General features: G+C 44.8%; 1 protein-coding gene across 3 annotated transcripts in view; it reads left to right on the top strand.

Moving 5' to 3' along the window:
* NUP93 (nucleoporin 93) overlaps nt 1-26602 on the top strand; it is a 110913-nt gene that overhangs the window by 78641 nt on the left and 5670 nt on the right. For all 3 annotated transcript variants that reach the window (XM_080828033.1, XM_080828035.1, XM_080828034.1), the window contains 13 exons: nt 9443-9517; nt 11566-11655; nt 13199-13338; nt 17542-17674; nt 19334-19491; nt 20680-20845; nt 21115-21208; nt 21956-22147; nt 22723-22849; nt 22964-23036; nt 23324-23368; nt 24966-25082; nt 25855-25973. In XM_080828033.1, coding sequence (XP_080684159.1) covers nt 9443-9517; nt 11566-11655; nt 13199-13338; nt 17542-17674; nt 19334-19491; nt 20680-20845; nt 21115-21208; nt 21956-22147; nt 22723-22849; nt 22964-23036; nt 23324-23368; nt 24966-25082; nt 25855-25973 — 1529 coding nt within the window. The remainder of the gene's footprint in view (nt 1-9442; nt 9518-11565; nt 11656-13198; nt 13339-17541; nt 17675-19333; nt 19492-20679; nt 20846-21114; nt 21209-21955; nt 22148-22722; nt 22850-22963; nt 23037-23323; nt 23369-24965; nt 25083-25854; nt 25974-26602) is intronic.

Genomic DNA, 26602 nt, shown 5'->3' with positions numbered 1-26602 from the left:
CCCTCTCAGGTCCTCTGTGCTTCCTATTGGATTCTGCTGAGAATGTTCTTCCCCCAAATAGCTGTGTGGCTACCTCCCTCACTTCCTTCTAATATTTACCCAGTGCCGTCTCACTGAGGCCTTCAAGGCCTTGAGATCTAACCTAGCCTCTCTCTCTTCCACACTTCCTGTATCCCTTTTTCTTGCTGTATTTTTCTTTTCAGCATTTCCTTCCACGTACCATTGTGTATGTTTCATGTCTTTATACTGCTTAGTGCCTGTCTCTTATAGAAGAAGGTAAGCTCTATGAAGGTAAGGATTTTGTTTGTCTTATTTTTACTCATCCCTGCAGTGCCTAGATGAATGCCTGGAACAGATGCTCAGGCAATATTTGCTGAACAAATCATTGGGCTCTGAAGTATTAGAGATACGTTGAAACTGATTTTAGAGTGGGTATGTTAAATAGGGTTTGTTTTAATTGCCAGTGTTTATCGATTGGTGGTAGTGTTGAGGGTTTTCTCCTCTCTAAAATCTGATTTTTTTTTTTACGATTTTATTTATTTATTTGACAGAGACAGAGAGATCACAAGTAGGCAGAGCAGCAGGCAGAGAGAGAGGGGGAAGCAGACTCCCCACCAAGCAGAGAGCCTGATGCAGGGCTCCATCCCAGGACCCTGAGATCATGACCTGAGCTGAAGGCAGAGGCTTAACCCACTAAGCCACCCAGGTGCCCCTAAAATATGATTTTTAAAAAGGCATTATATTTATGTGATTCAAGAATTAAAGTACCCTGTCCCCCAAAAGCTGTTTCCCTCCCCAGTTTGCCTCTCCCAGATGTAATCACTATTATTTTCTTACGTGTGTTTCCAGTGTTTCTTCATATGAACACAGATACATGAGACTGTGCATTCTTATCTTCCCCCCTCCTTCTTATACAAAAGTTGGCTTTCTCTATGCTCTGTTCTGTATCTTGCTTTTTCACTTCATCCTGGAGACCCTTACTGAGAGGGACTTTGAGGCTGCATCGTGGGATTGGCAGGAAAGAGCATCTTGCTTGATCTGTCATGTCTGCCTTTATACCAGGGGGAGCTATGACTTGCCACACAGTTATGACTCTGGTGTTGAGGAGTAAACAGACCTGGGGTCAAATCCTTGCTTCACCACTCACTAGTTCTGAGACCTTGTTCAAGGGACTTAACCATGCAGACCTTCAGTATCTTTACTGGTGAAATGGGATTATTGGGAAGATTAGTGATAATGTAAACACCTGACCCATAATGGTCATCCCTTACTATTATTGTAAAAACAAGTCATTTCAAATGATTTAGAGGTGCAGATTAAAAATTACAATGTTGTAAAAATTATAGTGTAAGACATTTCAAGTGATATTACCAATGTTCCCTGGTAAGCGTTTTTCCTGGAATTTGTTTCATGGCTAGCTACCATTCTTTTCTCACAAGAGCTAGGACAACTGAGGCTCAGAGAGACACGTAATAAATGGGTGAAACCCAGGACTATTGGCTTCTGTACCATCGTTCCAATGAAGTCTGGATCAAATGTGGAAAGTTTGGCGTTGTCATGCCTACAGGGTAACTTCATACATCCTGTATCCACACATATGCTCCTGATTTAAAAACTGGTTTTTTTCTATTAAATTGGCCCCCAGATAAATACTAAAGACATTTGTCTTAGGAAATTACTCATTAAGGACACGGTGGCACATTTCTTAGACTCCAAGACTAAGATCAGATCTTTGGGAAAGAAGAACTGTGTAAAACCCTTGGCCAGCCTAACGTTTCTTTCCCAATTTCTTGTGAGTCTGGACAGATAAGTAGAACAGCTCATGGTTTTATAAACTTCATTTTTTTTAATGGTGTTAATAGGTTGTGGTCTGTATTGGGATTTGGAAGTAATTATAAGCTGCTAATGAGATGTTCTTTTTTGATTGCTCTTCTCTTAAAAATAGATTAGTCTATTTAGTAGACTTTTTCTTCCTTGACCTCGAGTCCCCTTGGAAGAGAGTTATCAATACTTTGCTCTTCTCTATTGTGACACCTAGCAGAATGGATAGCTTTGCTGTAAAAGCTGGCAAGGGATGCAGATGGTTCTCCTTTCAGGTCCTCTAGGGAAGTACCATTTTCTGGACCTATGCTGTTTGTTGCTGTTGCTTTGAACTTTTTTCCTGAAGAATAACATATATAAAGGGAAGTATATACATTATAAGTATGCAGCTCAGTGAAGTATCACAAATGGAACACACCCAGATGAAGAAACAGATTATTACCAGCACCCGGACAACCCTCCTTGTGTGCCCTTCCAGTCACTACCTCTCAACCATCACCGCCAAGGGAACCCTGGTCCTGACTTCTAACATCATAGATTAATGTGGGCTGTTTCTCAACTTCATGTAAATGAAATCCTGCAGTATGTACTCTAGTTTCTGGCTTCTTTTGCTGAACATTCTGCATATCATTGCATGTAGCTGTGGGCCGTTCATTCTCATGGCTGAGCAGTATCACTACAATCTGCGTATCCGTCCTTGGGTTGATGGACATTTGGATAGTTTCCAGTTCTTTGCTTTTTTTTTTTTTCCAGTTCTTTGCTTTTATGAATAGTGCTATTGTGAACATTCTTGTACGTGTCTTTTGGTGAACATATGTTTGCATCTCTGTTGGGCACAGCTCAAAGGGGAATTACTGGGTCAGAGGATATGCATATGTTCATCAGTGGTAGAATCTGCCAAACGATTTTCCAAAATGGTTATATCCATGTACCCTCCCACCAGCAGTAGGTGAGAATTCCATTTGTTCCATATCCTTGCCATACCTGGTATTTTTTTGCCCTTTTGCAATTTAGCCATTTCTACAGGCTTTTTCCTTATAATCTTCAAAATAATGGAAAGGTGATGTTATTTCTGCTTGGGCAGGCATTTTTCTCTACCCTATTTATAGGAAGTCACAAAGTGTGAAGGCCAGAGATAGGCTTGGGAATTCCTGGGTCTGGGTGTCTTTCCTATAAATGGCCACTCTGGAAGAAGTGTCATAAGGAATGTAGAACCTGGGTGAAGGGGCTTGCCAGGTGACGGCAGAGAGAGTGCACACTGCACATGCGAGCAGTATTTATGGTGGCTGCTAGTATTTGGTAAGCTACACGTGAAATTTATTTTAATCATTTCAGTAGGGACATGTCCCTTTTTAGGACTTTCCCTTGATTTATAAAGAATCTCTAGGAATGAAAGGAATTTTTGTGTACAAGTAGAAGAAATAACTGAAGAAGTATGACTTGCCATCTAAACCATTCTTCTCTGGGCACTCTATTGTCAGGAGTAAGGTTGTTGGCATCCAGCATCATTACTTAGGAAGGAGGCTTTTGATCATTTTGAACTGACCTTACATTTGAAGGAAAATGTTCACATTTGGATAATTTAATATAAGGAAAAGCTGACACTTTTTTTTAAAAAAAAAGATTGATTTATTTTAGAGCAATAGCGTGGCAGCGGCGGGGCCGGGGGCAGAGGGAAAGTCTTAAGCAGACTCCATGCTGAGCCCAGAACCCCATGTGGGGCTTCATCTCATGACCCTGAGATCACGACCTGAGCCAAAATCATGAGTCAGAGGCTTAACAAACTGTACCCCCCGGGCACCCTTCGAGACTTTTTTTTAAAAGCAGAAGTGAACTAGGATATAGTGAGTTCCTGAAACCTTTTACCTCCAAGCCTTCTGAGAAGAGTAACAAAACGTCAATGATACCTGTTTCTAACAAGTTTTCAGAGGGGAAATGATGCTTCTATAGCACAAATTCAGTTTGGGAAACTGCTTTCCGTAGGATATGATTGAAGAAAGAGGTGTAATTTTTAAAGGAAGAGAGGTATTGAAAAATTGTTAATAACTTTTCAAGTTGTGGTCTGAATAAAAACCATGTACTTTGAAGCAAGAAAGAGACTTCTGGAACCTCTGTGCCATCCTTGCATGTGGTTAGTGAGAGGAACACCCCCAGTGCTGTGCCGCTCGCATGATAGCACATGGGGTTTGACCAGTGTTGGGAATCCTTGATATATCTTAGCCAACTTTTAAAACAGTATTTAAAAGTCAGTTTTTATCTGACTTCAGTACGGTCTGGTGCCTGCATTGGTATTAGACGTAGTCAATAGATGGGGTTTTTTCCCCCCAAAGATTTATATATTTATTAGAGAGAGAGCATGAGGGGAAGCAGACCCCCTGCTGAGCAGAGAGCCCAATGCTGGGCTCTGTTTGGGAGATCATGACCTGCACTGAAACCAAAAATTAGACACTTAACCGACCGGGCCACCCAGGCACCCCAGTAAATGGTTTCTTAACGTATTGTCTGGAGAATGACAGCCTAGCAAGCAACAGGCTCCATTGAAAAGCTAAGTTGTAGCTTAATTGCAGATAGTGACAGTAACATTTCATACTGTGATATACCAACAGTGAGTGAATATAATTTCTCATTTTGATAACTGACATAATACAAAATTTCATCAATTCCCAATCACAGAACTTTTTGGCATTTTAAGATCTTTGAAATCAGGGTGTGTCTTATATCCAGTGTCATAATTTAGTTGACAACGTTTTCCCTTTCCTGGTGGTACATAAATAACATGTCTTGTAATAGATGATGTATTAGATTCAGCGGAACGTGGTCAAATAGAGACCAACAGAGTTTGAGTTGGTAAACTCTAGACTAGATGATTCCAAACTGTATTTTATGGTTCCCTGGTCATTTCCTGGGGGGACGATATGTTTCACATATTGGAATGTGAGTAGGATTTCAAGTATAGAAAGTGCTCTGCTATTCTTTCAAAAAGAAGTTTAAAAAGCCCATACAGGCCCTTCGTTTTCACGTTATGATGTATCAGACATGAGCACCTTCCTGCACAGTATTCCGATGGTAGAAGGATATAGATGCAGTTTCGGAAACTGCCGCTCTCCTCCTCCGGGCACCCAAGCATGACCTCACATAGCGGCGTGCACTGGCTGTCCTGCCAGCTCCCTCTCCCGCATTTGTGTGCACTGTTACACATACAGCTGCAGCTGATCCGTGTCAGTTCATTTCATAAATGACACAATTTTATCTTTTAGATCCTACAACTTAGCATTACGTTTTGAATTTTTAGAACTTATTTTGGAGGCTTTTCTAGGTTAGTACATGTGGGTGTCTGCCATTTTTTAGTGGCTCTATAGATTTCATAGTATAAATGGCCCAAGAATCCTTTCCACGTTGTCCGTTGTCCGTGAAGAATGATAGAAGTCATTACTGATGAGGGAACAGAAGGCAAGCGGAGGACAAAGCATCAGCTGACGCCCTGCAACCTCCCCCCACCCCCCACTCCTGGGTGGGACCTGTGTGACATTCTTTCAGGAATCTCCCAGCTATCTTAATGTTAATGCCTTGCTAGAGCAGAGAAACAACCTTAACTTGGCAATGGGAAGGCCTCCATATCTTGTAGGTCCTCTTTAGCATATGAAAGTTCTTTTGAAACCTCCCTTTTTCCTTAACCACCCCCCCAACTTTTAGGTGTATTATTCCACCCCTCAGGACCCCCACAGCAGCTCTTTCTGCCCAGGTCTGGTGCTTTAATAAACCCCCATTTTGCACAAAAGACACCTCAAGAATTCTTTCTTGGCCATTGGCTTCAAACCCTAACATCATCTTTCCTACATCAATTACCGAACCTCACACAGTTGGGTTGCATTTAGAACCTGGGTCTTCTGGTCCCCAGTTGGTGTTTTTTTCCTAGTAGTACTGGACTTCTGTGTACTGATTTTATAGCCAGCTGTAGTGAATTCATGACTTTGGTTCCATTTTGCTTATATAAAACCAAACATTATACTTGGAAATTAAAAACTTTGGTACTTTTGTAGTATTTGCATATATATATTTTTTGCCCTTCTTGGGAAAAGAGTTTTATTTATACCTGGATATTCTTTATACAAAAGTGGTTGGTTAACAAAACTTATGATTCCCTGCTGCCATCCTCCAGCCACTTCCTACTTGATCTGGAATGCTCTCTTACTGTTTGGGGGTTACCGTCTACTCTGAGAAGACTCTTCTCATGTCTGTGCTCCCTGCTGTTTTCTTCACTTACCGTATCTCCAGGCTCCTGGGTGAGCCGCTTGCTGCCCTCCGTCCCTTGCCCTCCCATCTTCCCTGCCTTTCTGGTCTCTGATTCCCTGCTCCGGTTGTTCCTATTGTGGTGCCATCAGGCCCCAGTGCCGAGAGACCCAAGTGTCCAAGGGGTTTGGAATGTTACTCCCACACGGCATACTGGCAGCTGCTTTCCCAGCTTTCAAGCAGCTCCTGGGCTTGAAATTCCAGTGAATGTTTGCTGGTTCCTGGGCTCAGGAATGTGCGTGTACACATCCTGTGGCTGGGATAATTGACTTTATGTGCCATGTGATGGAGACGTGGCCAAGGGCAAATGAAGGAAAGGTAACTTTGAAAACAAGAGCATTAGGCAAAATTAATTTAAATGGAAATTTGAAGGCTGAAAACCAACTACTTTTTAAATGGATAATTTTAAAAGTTAGGTTTTAGTACGGGAACATATTTCTCAAGGCTGTTTACGTATATGCAGCGAAACAACTATGTCCTTGCAGAAGTGTTTTAGTGTTGTGTTCCCCTTCTTATCCTCCTAGTCAATTAGGCTACTGGAGTTAATAGATTTAGTGCTTTGTTTTTTAAAAAGACTTTGGGATCATCAACTTTCACATGGTTGGTTCTGTTCCAGAAGGGTGGCTGTCTGGCTAACAGAATAGTCCTCAACTCTGTGTTACTGGGAACACTCAGAATTAGTCCAAAAGGAGAGGATGAGCTGCTGGAGGGTTCTGTTCATGCAAGGAATATGTGTTTATTTTAGAAAAATGAGATGAGAATTTTCAGCCAGCACAAAGTAAAATATTTTAGGTTAGTTTCTGTAGTGTCCACATCTGTCCGGTAGGGTTTATTCCTGTGTTCATTATAGTTGTTTATGTTTTTGTTTAAAAGGTGGCAATAGTGTTTTGGGGCCAACTTTTGGCCCTGTGCTGAGTTCTTTCTACTTATTCCTCACAACCGTGCTGTGAGGTAAGTACTGTTTTTCTCCTTGCTTCATCTTGGTCACAAACCCGAGGTGGTTACCATTACCGCTCCTGTCTTACAGCTAAAGAAACCAAGGCTCCAAAGAAGCACTGTGTGCAACTAAGATCACGTGGTAGTGAGTAGTGGAGCCAGGGTTGCTACCCACGGCCCTCTCGGCCTTTGATGGCTGTCCTTGGAAAGTTGCCCTGGAGTGCTCTGACTGACCCGTAGGAGCCAGACTGTGTTCTGACCATGGCTCCCTTGCCTCCTGTTGGAGTGACCGTGAGCAAGCTGCTTTCTGCTTTGGTGTCTTCATCTGTAAAGTTGACGTAATAAAAGCGCATTATAAGGGTTGTGGGAATTCAGACAGTGCTTGGTGCACAGTAGTACTCGGTAAGTGTAGCCGTTATTGTCACCTGGTGCTTCTCACTAATTCTGTATTTCGGACAGGAATGCTTTCCGCTGTGAGTAACAGAAGACCAGTTTTGGCGGCTTGAATAAGGGTTTTTTTTTTCTCGCCTAACAAGAAGTCTGTGGGTGTGGAGAGAGTGTGGACCTTCATTCAGTTGTTGTGTGCGGCTGCCAGGCCCAGCGCCTGGCTGTCTGTGCACGCCACCCTCCATGGCACCTCACGTGCTTTAGCTCACAGGTTGGCTGCCGCAGCTCTGTGCGTCCCTTCACACTGGGGAGCGCCGAGGGGGACTGAAAGGCCATGCCAGGCTCTTCATTTTCCCTTCATCAGGAAGAGCAGAAGCTGTCCCCAAAATGTACTCCAGACTTGTGCTTCATCTCATAGGCCACAACTAGGGCTCGCTGCCGATCCCACCTGCAGCTGAAGCTGGGGAACGGTATATTCAATACTGTGTAGAGGTAAATTTCCAGAAAGTTGGCAGTCTAGCTGATACTCCTTGGGATAGCTTGACATCTGCCATGGTGGGAATCTCTACATCACAGAGACCAGCAGACACTACACATCAGGCCCCTTCCCCAAGTCGGTTGTAAAACATTGACCAACACACCATTAGGTGTCTTAAACTCCATATGCTGGATGGAAAGGTGGCAGGGAGTGGAGGTGAAAGGTGGGGATTTGAAATGATCATTGGGTCAGTCAATAGCAGCATCTGCCAAGGTCAGTAAACTGTTTCAGGCTTTTAATAGCAGTGACTGCAGAAAATCAGAGCCAAGGAGGACCTTCCAAGGTTGTCTGGGACACCTGCTTCATTTGACTGAGGGGAAGCTGAGGCTCCAAGAGAATGCGCTCTGCTCCAGACCCCGAAATCAGGGAGTAAAGTGGCCCTCCTGGAACCCAGGTGTCCTGACAGCTCAGCACCCACTCTTCAGAACTTCTCCCTTCTGCCTCCTCCCCCTCTCCTCTGCACCCTACTCCCAGCACTTGCCCACACAAATACTCCTTTTGCCAGCTTTGCTAGTGCCAGGAAGTTCTGCTGCTGTCTTCTGTTGGTTTCCCAGAAAACCTGCTTGCTTTAAACTCCTTTTTTTTGTTTTGTTTTGTTTTAGAGAATACAGCATTGAATTTTCTTTCAATGGAAGAAACTTAAAAGAATTTGCTATAGTACACTATAAACTAATATAGAAATTTAAGAATATACCTGATAGGATATACCTAATTTTGACCCATACTTGTTTACAGTAGGAAATGGAGCTTAACTAAAGATTAACTTTAGTCTTTCTTTAAAAAAAAGTCTAGTAAATTTTTCCATATGTTTGTGTCTAACTCTCCCCATAGATGGGAAGCTCTTTGGAGCCAGGCTCCATGGGCAACCCTGTTGTCATCCCTGTGGGGATAGCCTTGCACACAGCTCTGCATGTGGCGGGTGCTTAGCAAACATTTGCTGAATGAATCAATGACTGCGCAACTTAGACCAGCTTTGTGTCTTCAGATGTATAAAGTGAATCAGCAGCTGTTCTCTTAGGGTCGGCTTTGGTTCGGAAATGTCTGAATTGTAACCCTTTATACTTTAGTCCCTCAGCTATCTGATATGACTGATGGAAACAGGAGGCCCACAGATAATAACGGCTTCACTGGTGTGAGGACATGGAGGGAGAGGATGGGGTGGAAATGGGGCTTGAGACTGATCCGATCGTTGGAAAGACGTGCATTTCCAGGAACAGTCATTGAGATATCCTTACAGCTATCTAGCCTCCCATTTTTTTTGAGTTGGGTCTCATGCCTGCTCTCTTCTTGTGTATTCATGGGATGAGAGTTTTGTCCTTATTGAAACCCCCTCAATTCCTCGTTTTTAAGAAGTCTTAGTATGAAAGAGACTTCTCATAGCTTTGTTAAAGACAAGTGTAAGATATTTTTTTTCTTTACATGATTAAATGCTGTTCTTAATCACAACGCTGCATGTTTATTTACCTACAGCCAAGTTACATCAGTGATGTGGGACCCCCTGGTCGAAGCTCTCTGGATAGCATTGAGATGGCCTACGCCCGGCAGGTGAGCATGCTCTCAGAGATCAGACCCAGGAAAATTTTATGTGAGCACTGTTGGGAGTAAAAGAGAACCAAGACTTCATGTGAAAGTCAGACCTTGAAAACAAATTGGGTTTTCGTTCCGGGGACTAGTTAATATTTTACTACCTGGGTCACTGGAGAATTCCATCAAATTGGGTAACAAAATGCCTCACATTTGACTTAGGGAAATGGAAATCTGCCCTCTACACTGACCAACGCATCGCATTTTGCATTTGGCAGTAGCCCATGTACAGTAAAGCCTCAAGTAATTGCACTGCTTAGCGAATGGAGTTCTCTATTAACTGAGTTACCCAGTAGGCTGATGGTATTATGAGAAATCTTTCTTCACCCCTTGTTGATAGAAATTTTCTAAATGCTTTTCTGCTTTGGTAAGCATGGTGCACTTACCACTCTCAGATACGGGCCTGGAGAAGCTCATGTATTTTGGGGGTTGTGGTTCTGGTTGCATATCATGGTTATGCAGTAGCATGGAGACGGACTGAGATGCTCAGTGGTGAGCACAAGGGCTGTTGGACTGAAACTGCCCTGAGGAGACAGGACAAACCTGGAATTGACCTTTTGAATAAAACAGTGCTGGCTGCCTGTGCGTTTCATTATCATTTGCTGTTCTTCCGCACAAAATAGTATCAAGATTGAAGGGAAAACAGATTTAGATTTCTCTCTTTCTCTCCGCTGCATCTCCATCCTTTGTTTGTTTTTTAAGATTTTATTTATTTATTCATGAGAGACAGAGAGGGAAAGGAGGGCAGAGGGAGAAGCAGGTTGAGGGAGCCCGATGAGGGACTTGATCCCAGGAGCCTGGGATCATGACCTGAGCTGAAGGCAGACACTTAACCACTGAGCCACCCAGGCGGCCCATCCATCCTTTAAATTTCACCTTTGTTATATGGATGACTCCTCCATTGCCACAGCCACCACCAGAGTTCAGGCCTAATGAAATAATAAGCTTGTGAGTAGAGAAACTGTGTCTCTTCTATATCTTTGAAATTAAGACTCCGTGAAGCTAACATTTTCTAGATTTAGGACACCATGTCATATATCTCTTTATAGGGTTGTCCCCTTCAGTGGAGACAGAATCTTTGTGTTGAACAAAGTACTTTACAAAGGGAAGGCTCCTAATAAATGCACATTGAGTGAATAACTACCACCTTGTAGTTTAAAAACCATTTTATTTCATCATTGTAGTGCCCCTGGGGGCTACATGATACCATCCCCCAGATAAAGTAGAGGGAAATAAGGTTCAGTGGGGTCCTGATTCGTCTAATCTCACTACCTTGTTCAGTCCTTGGTAGGACAAGGACTTCAGATGTGAAGAGTATAGAACCCACAAGTTTTTACCATCACTGTTGTAGTTTTTTTTTAAATAAAAGTCCAAGTAATAGTGGTTTTCCCATACCTTAAACATCACGTAGTTACTTTTTCTTAAAGAAAATGTTCCTAAGGAGGAGGGATTCTTTCCTGGAGAAATTGGTACCCCGCACATGCAGCAGCTGCTCTTCTAACCCATGTGGAGGGCTGCAGTCTGACACTACACTCTCAGTCCACCAGCCCCGGCTTGGGGACTTTCAGTCCTTTTGCCAGAAGGATTACCAGACTCTGCCTCAGGTTCTTAGGCAGCAGCAGTGGAAGTCTTCCCATTATCTCATCTTCCCCTTTGGCCAATACTTGCTGGGGCAGAGGGTCTGGTGGGCAGAGAAGCCCGGCATGGCCTGTAGTCCTCTTCTACCAAGACCACCCTCCCTCCACTCTTCAGCTCTTAGGAAGGCCAGGGTAGCAGCTCTCTTTGATGTGTTGGTGCTGCCGCATGAATTTCAAAGGCATATCTGGGAAGCTGGCCAGAGGCCTCACCCTCCAGGCAGAATGGATGGCTTAGCCATACTGAGGAAGGAAAGGTTGACCGAAGCTTCTCCTGACCGTTGGGCAGAAGCCGGCTTCAGAACTGCCTCAAGGGGTTTTAAAAAGGAGAGGAGAAAATAGAAATTGTGCCATTTATTTTGCTTTTCATTTCAGATTTATATCTATAACGAGAAGATTGTGAATGGACACCTGCAGCCTAACCTGGTGGAACTCTGTGCTTCGGTGGCAGAGCTGGATGATAAGGTAGTGCCCGGAGCTAACCCAGGGAGAAATGCCGAGTCTGCTGTTCAGATGGGATTAGCAGTTCGCTGACGGTGCAGAGCTGTGCTCAAGAGACACCCTGCTCCGTGGAATAAAATGTTAACTGTCCTTCAGAGTTTTATTTTAAATAACTTTGGGTGGATTTTGATGATGATGCCACGTACATGTATTTTTAATGCATCTTTAGAAGGCCCAGCCAGGATCAATTAATGGTCATAGGAGGTCTCCCTGAGCTGTATTGCTTTGAAGTCCTGTCAGGACTCAACTCTTCCCTCACCGGTTTTCCTCCTCAAACTACCAGACCATTCTGCATGAGCCAAACTGTAAAGGTGATGTGGTTTTCGCATCAGCGAGCCCCTTCAACGTTACTCAGACGTGGTCTTTAGGTGTGTGTAGGCTGCTGGTTCCCTTCCGCCCTGACTCCCCATCTTTATTGCTTATTCCTGTCCCCCAGTTCTTATCTGTGGCCAGTTTTCTCCCCCCCAGGGGGAAGAAAGTGGATGGATGGGTGGATGGGTAGGTGGCCAGGAGGAATGGTAAAAGGAGGGAAGGACATAATGGAAGCAAATACTCATACACAGATGGGGAGGAGGAGGAGGATTATGGTCCTTAAAGATGCCTCTGATTTTTTTTTTTTTTTTAAGATAGTAAGATATAAAGCAGTGCAAGTAAATCCAGAGGAAAAAGTTAAGAATCCATCTACCATCTCACCACCTAGAGTCACATTTGGGTGGATTTTCTACAGTTTTAGTTTCTGTGGGAGACAGAACAGGATTTTCTCTCCTCCTTTGGAAAAAGTGTACACCTGCTTTTCTACAGTCAGTGCTGTCTTCCAGGATTCTTAACTTTAGAATATTGCAGAGCGTTTAGGGAATCCATTTTTAAGGAGAGATTTACAGCCAGAAGGATTCTGGGGAGAGGGAGTCCCATCTGTGTGGTGATAACATGGAGAGAATGGCGTTCCTGTCCTGGGAGGCTGGCACGGAGGCGTCTCTTGAAGGGAGTGGGTGGGAAGGAGGATGGGAGGCTGAGACACGAAGTGGGGTCAGACCAGTGGCCCCTGGAGAGTCTCTGGGAGACAAAACCTATATTATTTAGGTTAAACTCTGTATTTTAAGCCTTAAGAAACTCAAACGACCTTGTAAGGACTGAAATGAAGCTACTTGAGTTGAGACTTCTAGGACTTTGGACAATCATACATGTATTCACCCTCTGCGAGGGATGACCCCCTGGGATTCAGTGTTGCTTTTACTGTTGTGCGGTCTTCATCCTGTGGGTGGTTATGGCTGACCTGGCACAGTCAGTGCTCTGAAAGCCGGCTGGGGACAGGGGGGCTCACATCAGTGGCTGGCAGCAGCAGGGCTGAGGTGTGTCTTGCGTGTGAGCTTAAGCCTGAGGGCCTCAGATGGAAGCTGATAACCTCTCCCCCGCCTTGCCTTCTCTGCCTCTGGGCTCAGAGCCGTGAAGAGCCAGGCTGCTTCTCCGGCCCTGCAGCATTGTCACGTGCAGTCTCCTTTACGTGCAGAACATCTCTGACCTGTGGACCATGGTGAAACAAATGACAGATGTGTTGTTGGTGCCAGCGAGCGATGCCCTGAAGAGCCGCAGCAGCGTGGAGGTGCGCATGGAGTTCGTGAGGCAGGCCTTGGCATACCTCGAGCAGAGGTAAGGTGGCCGTGGGCGCAGCTGGCTTCACAGGCCCCACAAGTCAGCACATTCTCAGACCTTCCGCAGTCTCGGGCTGAGGGCTCCATAGCGAGAGCCAGTCCTGCTTTCAGAAGCACTGCTTTGCCAGCGCTGGGTCTGCAGCAGTATAAAATCATGGTCAGTGGGAGCGTTGTTAGACTTTTCATTTTCTCTTTCTCCTCTCTCTGGCCCTCAGTTTGGAGACATCAGGATTATCAGGCCACAGCCTTAGGTCAGGATCCTATTCCCTAATGCTGTTCAGTCCTTACTCCTTAGGCTCTTTTGTTTTCTCTGAGCATTTTAAGTTTTACACCTGGCAATATTACCACCTTCAAGCCTTAGGAACAGTCCTTGAACCTTTATTTTCCTTCTGGCTCTATTCTGTTAATCCCTATGCTTCTGGATCCTTCCCAGCTGCTAACGCCTGTGATTTGTGCCTGGGTTGCTTTGCCACCTCTTCACTAACTGGAGTTGGTCACCAAGGGGGTTGTGCCTGTGCCCTTGTACTCTAACTATTGTCCCCTTCACTGGTAGGGCCTGTGCCACTCCTTCCTCCCTGCGGACACTCCTTCCAGCTCTGAATTTGCCGGCAGGGGTTGTCATGAGTGTGCAACAGACCCTCTTTATTTCAGAGGCAGGCTGCTGGGCCCCTCTCTGCTCTTTGGAAAAGAGAAAACAGGGTTGAATACACTTGCTAAATGGCAGCTCTTTCCATTGAGTCTGTAGCTGCCAGTGCCCTTTAGCAACAAAATAATCCTTGGTTAGGAAGTCCTAAATTTCCTTGTCAATGAGCTGAGTTAATTCAGAATTGGTACCACAGAGAATAGGTTTTTATACCGAATGCTATAGTAATTATACAGTTGCTACCTGAGATGAACACCATCAGACATAAACTCACTAGCTTCCATTCCCTTGTTAAGAAAAATCCAGACCTCCAGATGTTTTTGTTTTGTTTTTATTCTTTTTTGCATTGGCACCAAAAAGTTTATAAAGTATTCTGTTAGGCTTTTGCTAAATTTTTGTAATGTAAGTTTTGGTTATTGGTCTGCAGTCATAAAGATCCTAATGTATATTATAGTATTGCTACATGTAGCAAAAGAGTCCAAATTTCTTAGAATATATAAGAATCTTTAGGGTTGGTTGGTTTATTTTTATTTTTTTTAATGGGTATATGACTGCTCGTGACCGCTTTTTCTTTAGTAAATCTACTCCTTAACATTCGTGCTTGACTTTACCAGTGGTGTCAAGCATTCCTTAGTTTTGTATCTGGTAAGTCATCCCATTTCATTTATTACTCTTTTCACTTCACTTATTTAATTTTGTTTTTTAAAATTGTTTTTTCCCCTTAATTCGTTTGGCAGCACTAGAGCTGCTTGCAAGTTTCCTGTCCACAATTATTGTAACCTTATGGTCCTTTCATTCTAGTGGCATCCCTCCCTTGAGGCATATTTTTTAAGAATCCATTGTTCCCTTTTGATAAAAGGACTATTTCAAGATAATCATATTCTTTTTTTTTTTTTTTTTTTTTTTTAGAGAGAGAGAGTGAGTTTTGCAGGGGTGGTACAGAGGGGGAAAGAGAGAGAGTCCTAAGCAGGCCCACACTCCGTGTGGAGCCTGATGCGGGGCCTGATCCATGACCCTGAGATCACGACCTTAGCCAAAATCAAGAGTCAGACCCTTAATCGACTGAGCCACCCAGGTGCCCCAGTTATACTCACTTTTTAAAAGAATTTTTGCCAAAGCAGATCTAGTCTGGCATGGCATGGCAAAGTAGACCCAGTCCCAAATGGTTTTTACATATAAGGCTGAAAATACTGAGAAAATACAGGGTTGGTTGATCTGTTCCCTGCTGCATTCCAAATTTGAAACAGGAGGCTGGCTATATTTTTCTCAAGCCCTAAAGAAGTTCAGACTGCTTCTTTAACTTAGGCCTTTATCAGCACATGGGTTGTCTTAATTTAAGTCAGAAGAGACTGTAGTGGGTAGTGGGTATCCATTTGTCCCAGCTGCCACAGGATTTGGAAGAGACTGTAGTGGGTATCCGTTTGTCCCAGCTGCCACAGGATTTGGTTCTCTAATCTCTTTTCCAGCCTCTGCTTTTAAATACTTCAGTGATGGAGGAACTCACTACATTTGTTAAATTGAATTTTGTCTATTTTTCATTTTAAGAATGCTACATGCTTATTATAGAAATTGAGGGAAATGCCAAAAGGACTGCAGAAAAGGAAGAGGCCCCCTATGCCACATCCAGAGGCTCCTGTACCTTTTCAATTTCCTTTCCCCCCGTTTTTGATACATGAATATTTTGTTTTATTTTCTTTTTATACTTACAAGTCAAATGTGTACAATACGTGGTTTTATGTAGTTTGCTTTTTTAATTCTTTGTCAGTATAATTTTTGGTAACTGTCAAATTCCAGTGAGTCTTTTTGGGGGGGGGGGTGTAATTGACATTTAGATGTTTCTCTCTCTGTGTCTCTCTCACATACTCTCATTCTGTTATTTTACTTAATCCAGTATTGAATATCTTTGTGCATATGGAGCACCTGACTTTGAGTCAGTCTGTTTTGCTTTGGATAAGAAATATATTTAGAAAGTTCTTTATTATATTAACCCCACATTTGGATATCTATAACTAGAACCATTTCATCTTAGTGTGGAAGCACTTTAAAGACGGTACTGATTTTAGGGATCTGCAGGGTTTAAAAATGCATGCTAGCACATAAGTGAAGAAGGAATGATAGAAAATCATTGGCAGGGGCGCCTGGGTGGCTCAGTGGTTTAAAGCCTCTGCCTTTGGCTCAGGTCATGATCCCAGGACCCTGGGATCGAGCCCCGCATCAGGCTCCCGGCTCATCGGGGAGCCTGCTTCTTCCTCTCTCTCTGCCTGCCTCTCTGCCTACTTGTGATCTCTGTCTATCAAATAAATAAATAAAATCTTAAAAAAAAAAAAAAAAAGAAAGAAAATCATTGGCAGCCATCAGTGTGATAATTGGTTCAGCAGGGGCAGCAATGGAAACTGAAAATATTGGGTAGAAGATTGTTGGTAAACAGAATATCCACATGACTCCTTAGTATTACCCACAGGGTACTTAACCAGTTTCAAAGAGAAAGGTACTTTTACAGTGGTGAAATCTGGTGAATGACAGTTTTAACCAAGTGATCAAACCGAATATTACCTGCCCCGTGGTGGGGCTCCGTGGGCAGTACCAACATCTGCTGTGTGGGATTCTTGGCAAAAAAGTTGAATCTGAATCAAATCATGAGGAAATTGTCCAGCTTGTAGGACATGCCACCAGACAGCTGGCCTGGATTCTTTTAAAAGGTCAGTGTTGTGAAAAGGGGTTGTAGGTTTGCCCTAGATTAAAGGAACTGGAAGTAGCAGGACACCTAAGTGCCATGCATTTCCTCGCTTGAATCCTGGATGTGAGAGAGACACACAGACTATGACACACACACTATGAAGGACGTTACTGGGAAATTTGAGTGTGGGTTATATTTTAGACAATAATGTTGTATTACTGTTCGGTTTCTTGGTGTCATAATGGTGTTGAGGTTGAGTAGGGAAATGTTCTCATTTTTTGAAGATATATGGTGCAGTGTTTACAGATGAGGTAGCCTGTTATTTCTGTATTTTTGCAGAAGGGTTTTATTTTGTTTTTATGGATTTCAAATGGTTCAGAAAAAAAGTGGGTGTATATATGTGTGTGTGTATATATGTATGTATATGTACATAATCTACTTAGAGAAAAAATGTGTACACAAATGTTCACAGTGCTGAATCTAGGTAAAGGGTATATGAGCATTCATTGGAGTGTTCTTTTGATTTTTTTGTAGGTTTGAAATTTTTCAAAATAAAAAATTTAAAAAGAATTCACCAAAGCATTCAGCTGTGAGTGGAAGCAATCTGCATATTAGGCCTTAATGCATTGGAAGCCAACAGTTATGTTCCTTTAGGGATTCTTCTGAGTATCCACAGTGATGAGAAATCTTTATAATGGCTTGCTCCCCACTGAACAAATGATACAGTTTGCTTCACATGCACGGTTTCCTCTTCTGTGTGAGGTTGGAAGTCCAGGCCCTGCCTGTGCAGTGCACAGTCTCATGGCATGGATGTAGTGGGTACACAGATATGTATATGTGTTTTCAACCTCTCTCGTTTTTTTTCTTTTCAATTTTTCCAGTTATAAGAATTATACCCTTGTGACTGTCTTTGGAAACTTGCATCAGGCCCAGCTAGGCGGGGTGCCTGGGACTTACCAATTGGTTCGAAGTTTCTTGAACATCAAACTTCCGGCTCCCTTGCCTGGACTTCAGGTACTGGCATCTTTCTCTGTGTGATGAGTTATATGCCTGCAGCAGTCTCTCTCAGATAGGCATTTGCAGTTAAAATGAAGTTAACATCTGTAAACTGCTATATGGCAAAGAGACCAGAGTATGGGGCTAGGAGGAAGGCTCAGGAGCCTTGGGAGGCTAGTATTGGGCTGGGAGTGGCTGCTCAGCTCAGAGCGGGGGAAGACACGGGGGGAGGATGTCACTGGATTCTTGACGTATTTGGAAAGGAGGCCCTGTAGGACTTGTTGAAGACTTGGATGTGGGTGTGACCGGCAGAGTCAGGGATGACTGTTGAGATTGCTGGCTCAGACATCTGAAAGATTGGAGTTAGATATAGTTCCTAGAATATGACCGTTCAGCCCCTAGTCCGGTTGGGGGAATTACAGTTTTTTATACCATGTGCAAGGCACTAAACTGGAGCTTTGTACCAAGGGTGGTGGGATACAGAGGAGGCTATCTTTGTAAAGGAGGTAGGGGTTGCACTGCCCTCAAAGAGTAGGGGTTTATCTGCCAGAGGTCTTGGAAAAGGGTATTTCAAGTGGAGGAACAGCATGAACACGTACGTGGAGGCAGGAAAGAGTATCTCGCATATCAGTCATGTGGCAGGGCTTGGCAAACATCTGGCCAGCAGGTGTAGGTCTGGAGTACCAGTATAAAGAGCTCAAAGGGGTTTAGAAGTGACACAATTGGATCCGGTTTTAGAAAGAATCCAGTGGGGGAAACGGTTGAGGGACCGAGAAAGGAAATCTGAGACCCACCTGTCTGGAGGAGTTGGGGAGAAGTGGAGAGAAAAGTAATCGCAGGCTGCCAAGATGATGACAAAACCAGTTTGAGGATAGATAAGCTCAAGTTCAGGGAGACTGGGAATGGGGCCGCCTTCTCAGCTCCCCAGTGCCTGCCTAATACCGTGTCTGAAACCAAAGTAGTCAGTGGATGAACTGAGGAATGAATGAGAGTGCCAGTATCCATCTGACTGGTCTCAGTATCAACATTTTATAAACTCAAGTGCAATATTGATGGTTTCTTATTGCTCAGTAAACATCTTCAGCCCTTGCTCTGCGGGGGTTGCAAGGATGAGTGTCTGTGAATTGTCACAGAACATGTCACCCAGATATTGGCTACTAGAATTCTATGCTGAACCCACAGGCTGGCTGTCAGTCACCTGGGGCATGTAATGCTCTTGAGGAAAAACTCTATAGCCACACTGCATTTACCAGCTTACCTTGGACAGGTTACTTCACATCCCTTTGCCTCAGTTTCCTTGTTTGTAAAACAGGAAGGGAGGATGCTGTTAATGGTCTGCACCTAGCAGGGTTGTTTTGAAACTGAAATGACTTTAATGTGAGGAGAGGTGAGTGCATCAGAAAGCTGCCAGCTAGGGACACCTGGGTGGCTCAGTGGGTTAAAGCCTCTGCCTTCAGCTCAGGTCATGATCTCAGGGTCCTGGGATCGAGCCCCGAGTCGGGCTCTCTGCTCAGCAGGGAGCCTGCTTCCTCCTCTCTCTTTCTGCCTGCCTCTCTGCCTACTTGTGATCTCTGTCTGTCAAATAAATAAATAAAATCTTTAAAAAAAAAAAAAAAAAGGAAAAAGCCGCCAGCTAGCTTCGTTTGCCTGTTTATTTGAGCATCTTTCCTCTTCTAGGATGGAGAAGTGGAAGGCCATCCTGTGTGGGCATTAATTTATTACTGCATGCGCTGTGGGGACCTGTTTGCCGCTTCACAGGTGGTTAACCGAGCCCAGCACCAGCTGGGAGAGTTTAAAACCTGGTTCCAGGAGTACATGAACAGCAAGGACAGAAGGTATGGTGAATGAGATGGTGCATCCAGAAGCAGCCATGCGGAGTCAGCAGGGCGGCCTCCACTGGCATTGCCCTTTGACCCGTGCATGGCTCAGAATAAGCTCCTGCTTAGAAAAAAAAAATGAAGTTTAGAAAGCAAATGGAGCTGTCTTGGGAATAGCAGTTGAGAACATTAAAAGAGCACCGTTCTGATACTGCTGTCTAGACTTAACGTGTGTGTGTTGGGGATTTCTCTGTACCAGTGGGAGGGACTGTGTTTGGGAGCGTGATTTGACTTACTCTGTAGATCCCAGGCATTTCAAGCATGCTTTGTGAAATGAAACTGTTGTATTCCACTTCATTTAACATTTGGTGCTTTTCCAGTTGGCCCACTATGAAAATGTTGCCACATACTTTGTAGCTCGAAGGCTAGAATGAGAAGTTAGTAATTTTGAAATGTAATCACTGAAACTAAGCAAGGGGGGTATTTCTGATTGTCTTTAGTTCTCTTCCATTAAGGAACTGCTAGGGATTAATTTTTCTCTGGATTTTGTTAACGTAATTAGACTTCAGTTCTTACTCATTCAAATCCAGTTTTAAATATACATACACGTATCCGGAGGAGAAAATGGTGGTCACTCCATTTTCTCCTGTGGAGTACTAGAGATACTTTTCAAGTAGTTTTTTAGGTAGGGTCAATAATGCCATGTCCAGAGATCATCTTAAACCATAAGCCCCTGTCTTTCTTATAGTACAGAGTCTAGTGCAGGGTTCATGGCTTAGGGTTTCCCTACAAGAAGACCCTGAGACAAGGATTTGAGTGTAACTAGTTTATTTGGGAGGTAATCTGACATGTACAAGGGAGTGAGGAGGCCAGAGGGGAGCTAAGACAGGTAAGGGAAGGGCTCACTCTTGTCCCTCACGGCTTGAGGACTGCTGCAGAGTGGGCTGGAGTATTAATTCCCCGGCATTTCTGACCTTTCCCTGAAGGTCTTGACTGGAGGAAGATGGTAGGTAGGCAAGGAGATGCAGGTGCTGGTAGCGGCACGGCGGGTCAAAATGGTGTGGTACCCAGGGGCTACAGTTGGGGACAGTGCCTGTGAAGGAAGCCTTCCTAGCTCTGTTACGTGGTTGGGATCTGGGGTGCTTTCAGATGCCCTTGAGGGTCTTCAGTGCGTATGTGGATCTGTGTGTTCCTTTGTGTCTTTAGGTTGTCCCCAGCCACAGAGAACAAGCTCCGACTGCATTACCGCAGGGCCCTCAGGAACAACACGGACCCCTACAAGCGGGCTGTGTACTGCATCATTGGCAGATGTGACATCACCGACAACCAGAGCGAAGTAGCTGACAAGACCGAGGACTATCTGTGGCTGAAGGCAGGCGCTGCTTCCCTTGCCTGAGCAGGGCATTCACCCCTTCCCTCTGCTCACGTTCTGCACGCAGCTCATACCTGCTTAATGTGTGATGCCAGCAGGCTGCCAGGGCTAGTAGATTTCCTGTCTCCTGACCCCGTTTTCTGTTGTCTGATTCCCCGTCAGTCACCACGGCCATTAGCACAGCCTTGAGCTGCCAAGCAGCCACAGCTCTGCACGCCTGGTTTAGGAAGTAATTTGTACCAATGCATGTGTTTCTCTTGGGGGTTTAGTTGAACCAAGTGTGTTTCGATGATGACGGCACCAGCTCCCCACAAGACAGACTCACGCTTTCACAGTTCCAGAAACAGTTGTTGGAAGACTATGGTAAGATATCCTGAACAGAACCACCTTCTCTGTCTGGTCACCCTAAGGTCACAACTTAGCTTTCCTCTGGGAAGGTCCTTCATCTCTGAACTCTGGATCTTCAAAGCCTAACACAACAAAACAGTGATTTTTAAATTCAGGTAGAGGCCATGTGAGCTTTAGCAGTGTATGTGACTAATACAGTCATATACCGTAAGCTCTTCTCCCTAGTTCTTTGAACTGCCCCGGTAAACCTTTGCTCGGGGACAGACACAGCGAGGACTTGGCTGTTACTTCCTTGTGGGTCTCATAATGTCCGTATTTAAGCACAGATGAGGGGGAAGTAGCTCCCCCTCCTCACTGTGTAAGAATTCTGGGAAGAAAAGATCCTGTCCCATGGTCAGCATTTGTTGAATTCATACACCCATGAATCTGAGTGAACTGAAGCCTCTTTGAAATCTTTCTTCCTCTCCATGTTGAGTGACTCTTACCAGGGAGAAGGGGAACAACAGCCTCTTTTATGTAGCATTTTAAGGGCCTGTGCTCTCTTGCTCTCCTGCCTAGTGCAGGTGGTCTGGGTTTTACAGCTTGACCCTACTCGACAGTTGTGTTGTGAGGGCTGGAGAAAGTTGTGGAGCCAGGTCGTGGTTCCCACGGCAGTCCACTATGTCTGCCAGGGCCCCTTCCTCCCTCCAGCAAGGGCTTCTGCCTGGGGTCAGGGCTGCTGATTGGCTGACTCCTGAGTCTGCTTTGTCTCCTGGCCCGCAGGCGAGTCCCACTTCACGGTGAACCAGCAGCCCTTCCTCTACTTCCAAGTCCTCTTCCTGACGGCGCAGTTCGAAGCTGCCATTGCTTTTCTCTTCCGCATGGAGCGGCTGCGCTGCCATGCTGTCCACGTGGCACTGGTGCTCTTCGAGCTGAAGCTGCTTTTAAAATCCTCGGGACAGAGTGCTCAGCTCCGTGAGTATTTGTCCGCAGTGGCGTCACTCTAACATACCCCCCATCGGGCGGCAGCAGACACCTAACTGCAGCCGGCGAGGATCTGGACCAACGGTCCGAACCCTTCTGGAGCATTGTAGACAGCACTGTACAGAGTGCCAGCCTGTGGCCAGTCAGGCTCCCTGTTCAATGGAGTGGAAGACGCAGTCCCTTGAGTCGGGAGTCGTGTTCCCATTATGGCCCTAACTGGACACCCCAGCAGCCCCCTTCTGTGAATGACTGCTTGGGTGGGAGGGGAGAGCCAGAAGAGAGGCAGGAGAAAAATGTGGATGAATGCCTACAGATTTCTTAGCGGTGCAGCACAATCGCCCCAGAGCACACGCCATAATCAGAGACCAGTGTTCTAGCAATTTACTACAAAATGCCATTTCCCACACTCTGTGGAGAGAAATGGAGGACAGGGTTCTGAAGCTTATTGGCAAGTGTTGGCCAGGCTGCAGGACTAGATGCTGCTGGGGGTTTGGATTCCCGTAGCTCCTGGCTGCTGGGTCAGAGGGGCAGTGTGGGTGTGACCGTGTCTGTCCCCCATGGTGCAGTCAGCCACGAGCCCGGCGACCCTCCCTGCGTCCGGCGGCTGAACTTTGTGCGGCTGCTTATGCTCTACACCCGCAAGTTTGAGTCGACAGACCCGAGGGAGGCGCTCCAGTACTTCTACTTCCTCAGGTAAAACTCGATTTTGACCATTTACTTGAGCTGGTTTTGGTTTCTGGGCATCCTGAGGACTATCAGAAGCCTCAAGGCCATGCCAGAAACCATGTTGCTTTTCTCCCCTTCCAGGGACGAGAAAGATAGTCAAGGAGAAAACATGTTTTTGCGCTGCGTGAGTGAGCTTGTGATAGAAAGTCGAGAGGTATGTCAGTCCCTCTTCTCTCCCACCCACAATTTGCAGTGCACATGCGCATGCTACTGTGTGGTCCCCGCAGCATGGCCGTGCTGGATATGGTCCGGGGGGTTTCCATTCTCTTGGATTTTCTTGGTTTCTGATAATGAAAATACTAATTCAGTCTCACTGCGTCCTGGTTTATGTAAAACTCTTCCTATCTCCCCTCTTTTCTTCCCCCTCCTACATCTCCAGAGAATTGGGGCTTATGCATATATTCTTTTCCAGTAAATTGAGTAAACTTTTTGTCTCCACAGTTCGATATGATCCTTGGGAAACTAGAGAATGATGGAAGTAGAAAGGTGGGTTAAATGCACCCGTAGTGATATGTTAGTTGGCAGTTAGGGTTGTATAATTGTCAAAAGAATATAGTTAGAGTTCAGGATTCAAGATGCAAATCTGAATGAAATTACTTAGTTTAAAAAACGAAGAATGAAAATCACAGGCCACAAATAATGCCCTTGATTTTAACAAACATTTTATATTTCTCTGTAAAATATATAAATTGATGATGAGGTAGCTTTTTGGTCGTTAGTGATCTCTACACCCAATGGAGGGCTTGAACTCACAACCCAGAGATCAAGAATCACACACTCTTCTGACTGAGCCAGCCAGGTGCTCTGATTAGATGGCTTTTTTAAGTCCCGAGGACTCATCTGTTCATGCCTGCCATTTTTTGAGCCAAGAAGACCACATTTCTGCCATTCTTGGCTCAGAAAATATGCAAGGAAAGAAATTGTTTAGTGCACCTCCGGTCCCCAGATAGCAAAGTTAGCAGTGTGCTTGACCTCTCTCAGAAGGTGGTTTGTGAGGGCTCAGAACTTCACACGGACCCCAGAGATACAGCTGTGCCTGTGAGCCTTAGTGATTCCCTGCGCCCCATCACACGCTTGGGGGCGCCTAGCGGAGGGGCAGAGGCCTGGGTGTCAGAAACCAGTCCTCATCCGCCTCGGGCATTCTCCCTATGGCCTTGGGGAGACACCGGCCTCTCTCAGAGACTCACTTTCCTCACTGGTAAAAATGGGTGGCTTGGACCCAGCAATCTCAGGATGAGCTCACAGGGCTCACACTCTCCAGCTCAGAAGAAAGGCCAGTGACCGTGCTGGTGACAATGGCCATGCTTCTTGAGCAGTGGCATTTGCCAGGCGCTGTGCTGAACGCTGTACAGGTGTTTTCTGATTTAGCCACCATGATGATAATCCAACAAGGTGCTTTTCAGGTGAGGAAATGGAGGCAAAAGAGGCTCATTTTCTTGGGATCACACAGCTAGTAGGAAGGGGAACTGGAATTTGACCCCAGAGCCCATGCTCTTCACTGTTCTTCTTTGCTGCCTCCAGGGTAGAAGGAGCAGGCCACCCTAGCCCTTCTGTGCTTCCTAAAGCCTCTTACATGCTCCTGACCATTGGCTGCTGGGGATTGTGGATGGTGATCTTTTTAAAAAAATATCCTGACACCCCTTGCCATATATTTTTTCAGCGCTGAGTTTCTTTTGCCATCTGTCTTAGAAAGGAAATCCAAAATCTTTCTGATATTTTATGTGAGCCTCCTGATTTTTCTACCTAGTGCCTACTCATCAGCAAATGTAAGATCATTGGCTATTTCACCTACCCTCTGGATCATTTTGGACAATTAACAAGCACAGATGTCTTATTGCTGGCTCCTCTGTGCTGCCTGTGAGTCTCCTGCTTCATATGTCCTTTCCTTGGTCCCTTTCATGTGTTTAATAGGATCTTACATCTTCAAGAAAGCCAGAGTCTAGCTGATGACATATATGCATTGCCCAGGGCAAGCATTTTCAGTAAAAGTAGTTTTCAGATCCCAACTGCTTCTCTGTGTTTAAAATAACAGCTCTGTGCTCCTGTCTCTCTTCTTCTCCCCCTCCATAATTTGTCTTGTCAGCCTGGAGTCATAGATAAGTTTACTAGCGACACAAAGCCTATTATCAACAAAGTTGCTTCCGTGGCAGAAAATAAAGGACTTTTTGAAGAAGCAGCAAAGCTCTATGACCTTGCCAAGGTAAAATGTGCCCTTTTCCTTCTCCTTAATAGATTTGTCAGCCTTTTGGCATTAAATGCACAAACGTTTTGACGACACGCTGCTGTACCATACCACTGTCCTGCTGAGGCATTGTCTCCTAGTGCTTAGGCAGCTAGTGATCTGGTCAGGGTGAAATTCCCATTTTACAGAATTATTTCTGCCCATAAGGTATTTCTGGCCAGACATGAGTAACATATTGCAAGGATATCCTGCAGGCTGTGAGCTCTAGTTCTCATTTGGCAGCAGAATAAACGTCCATCACGTTTCGATGGTGAAACTTTGGGTGAAAATGCCTTCCTGCTTACCCTTCTGGTAGCCACAGACATGCTGGTGAGCACTGTGTGTTAAGGAAGGAAATGACAGCTGAGGCGTTTTGAGAGAACTAGAATAAGTATTTCGACATTAAGAACATATGGTGACTGCTGATCATTGTGTGGCCTAAAAAAGATTATGTTCTTTTTTTTTATAAACTGAGAAAAGTAGGCCAAAAGAAGGTTTATAATTCATTTTCTTAAATTTAAAGATGTTTTGATTGGGTTCTAATTAAGATGTAGAAAAATGTACAAACATTAAGTGTACAGCTTGGCGAATTTTCCGTGGGTATATATCTGTAACCATCATCCAGAACAAGATACAGAACCATTTTTATCCATCATATCAGAAAGTTCTTCTTCGGGTTATTTTATTTTTCCTTTTCTCTTTTACTGATTATTTAACCTATTCCCTCTTTAATTTTAAAACAATTGAACAGAATGCTGACAAGGTGCTGGAGCTGATGAACAAGCTACTCAGCCCCGTCGTACCCCAGATCAGCGCACCACAGTCCAACAAGGAGAGGCTGAAGAACATGGCGCTCTCCATCGCGGAACGGTAAGGCTGAGAGCTGGCTCCGAGGCTCTGTGGAGCCCAGCGCCAGTGCCCACCAAATGCACCCTCAGTTCTACTAGTTACATCAAGTAGTCTCCCAGAGACTCCTCATCCCTCCAGGACTGTTGAAAGTTCCTGTTTCCCCACTATCAGACTTTCAGAGTTTTGCCGGAAAGCAGGTATGAAAGCACATCTCAACATTCTAATCCTGCACATGAGGTTTAATTCTAGGCATTGTACTCCTCTATAGCCTGTTAGCAGCCATCTCCAAGACATTCTGGGACAAAGCTAGTGATGGCTTGATAGGGAATTCTTAGAGGTGGTAGTGGCCAGTGGTTAAGAATGTACCTTCCTTCCTTGATGAGATAACTGGGTTATCGGACTTTAACTGATGGAACTCCCAGGCTGAGGCAACAGTCATTACTTTTTGTGCCCTCTACAGATACTCCTGATAAAGTGACCCAGAGAAAATTGGGTTGGAGATGCTTTCCTGGGAGAGCACAGAAGAACACTCCTTATCAAACAATTCATTTAGTAAACAGTCCCCAGTGGTAGCTGCTGGGCTTTTGGCCCATCAGAACCTCTCACCCTTCCTGGAGATTTGGATGCTTGAGGTGGGGGCCAAGGCCAGA

The sequence above is a fragment of the Martes martes genome (assembly GCF_963455335.1).
Source record: "Martes martes genome assembly, chromosome: 17".
Taxonomy (NCBI): domain Eukaryota; kingdom Metazoa; phylum Chordata; class Mammalia; order Carnivora; family Mustelidae; genus Martes; species Martes martes.
Note: the sequence above shows the minus strand (reverse complement) of the source record. Positions and strands in the feature narration are given on the sequence as shown.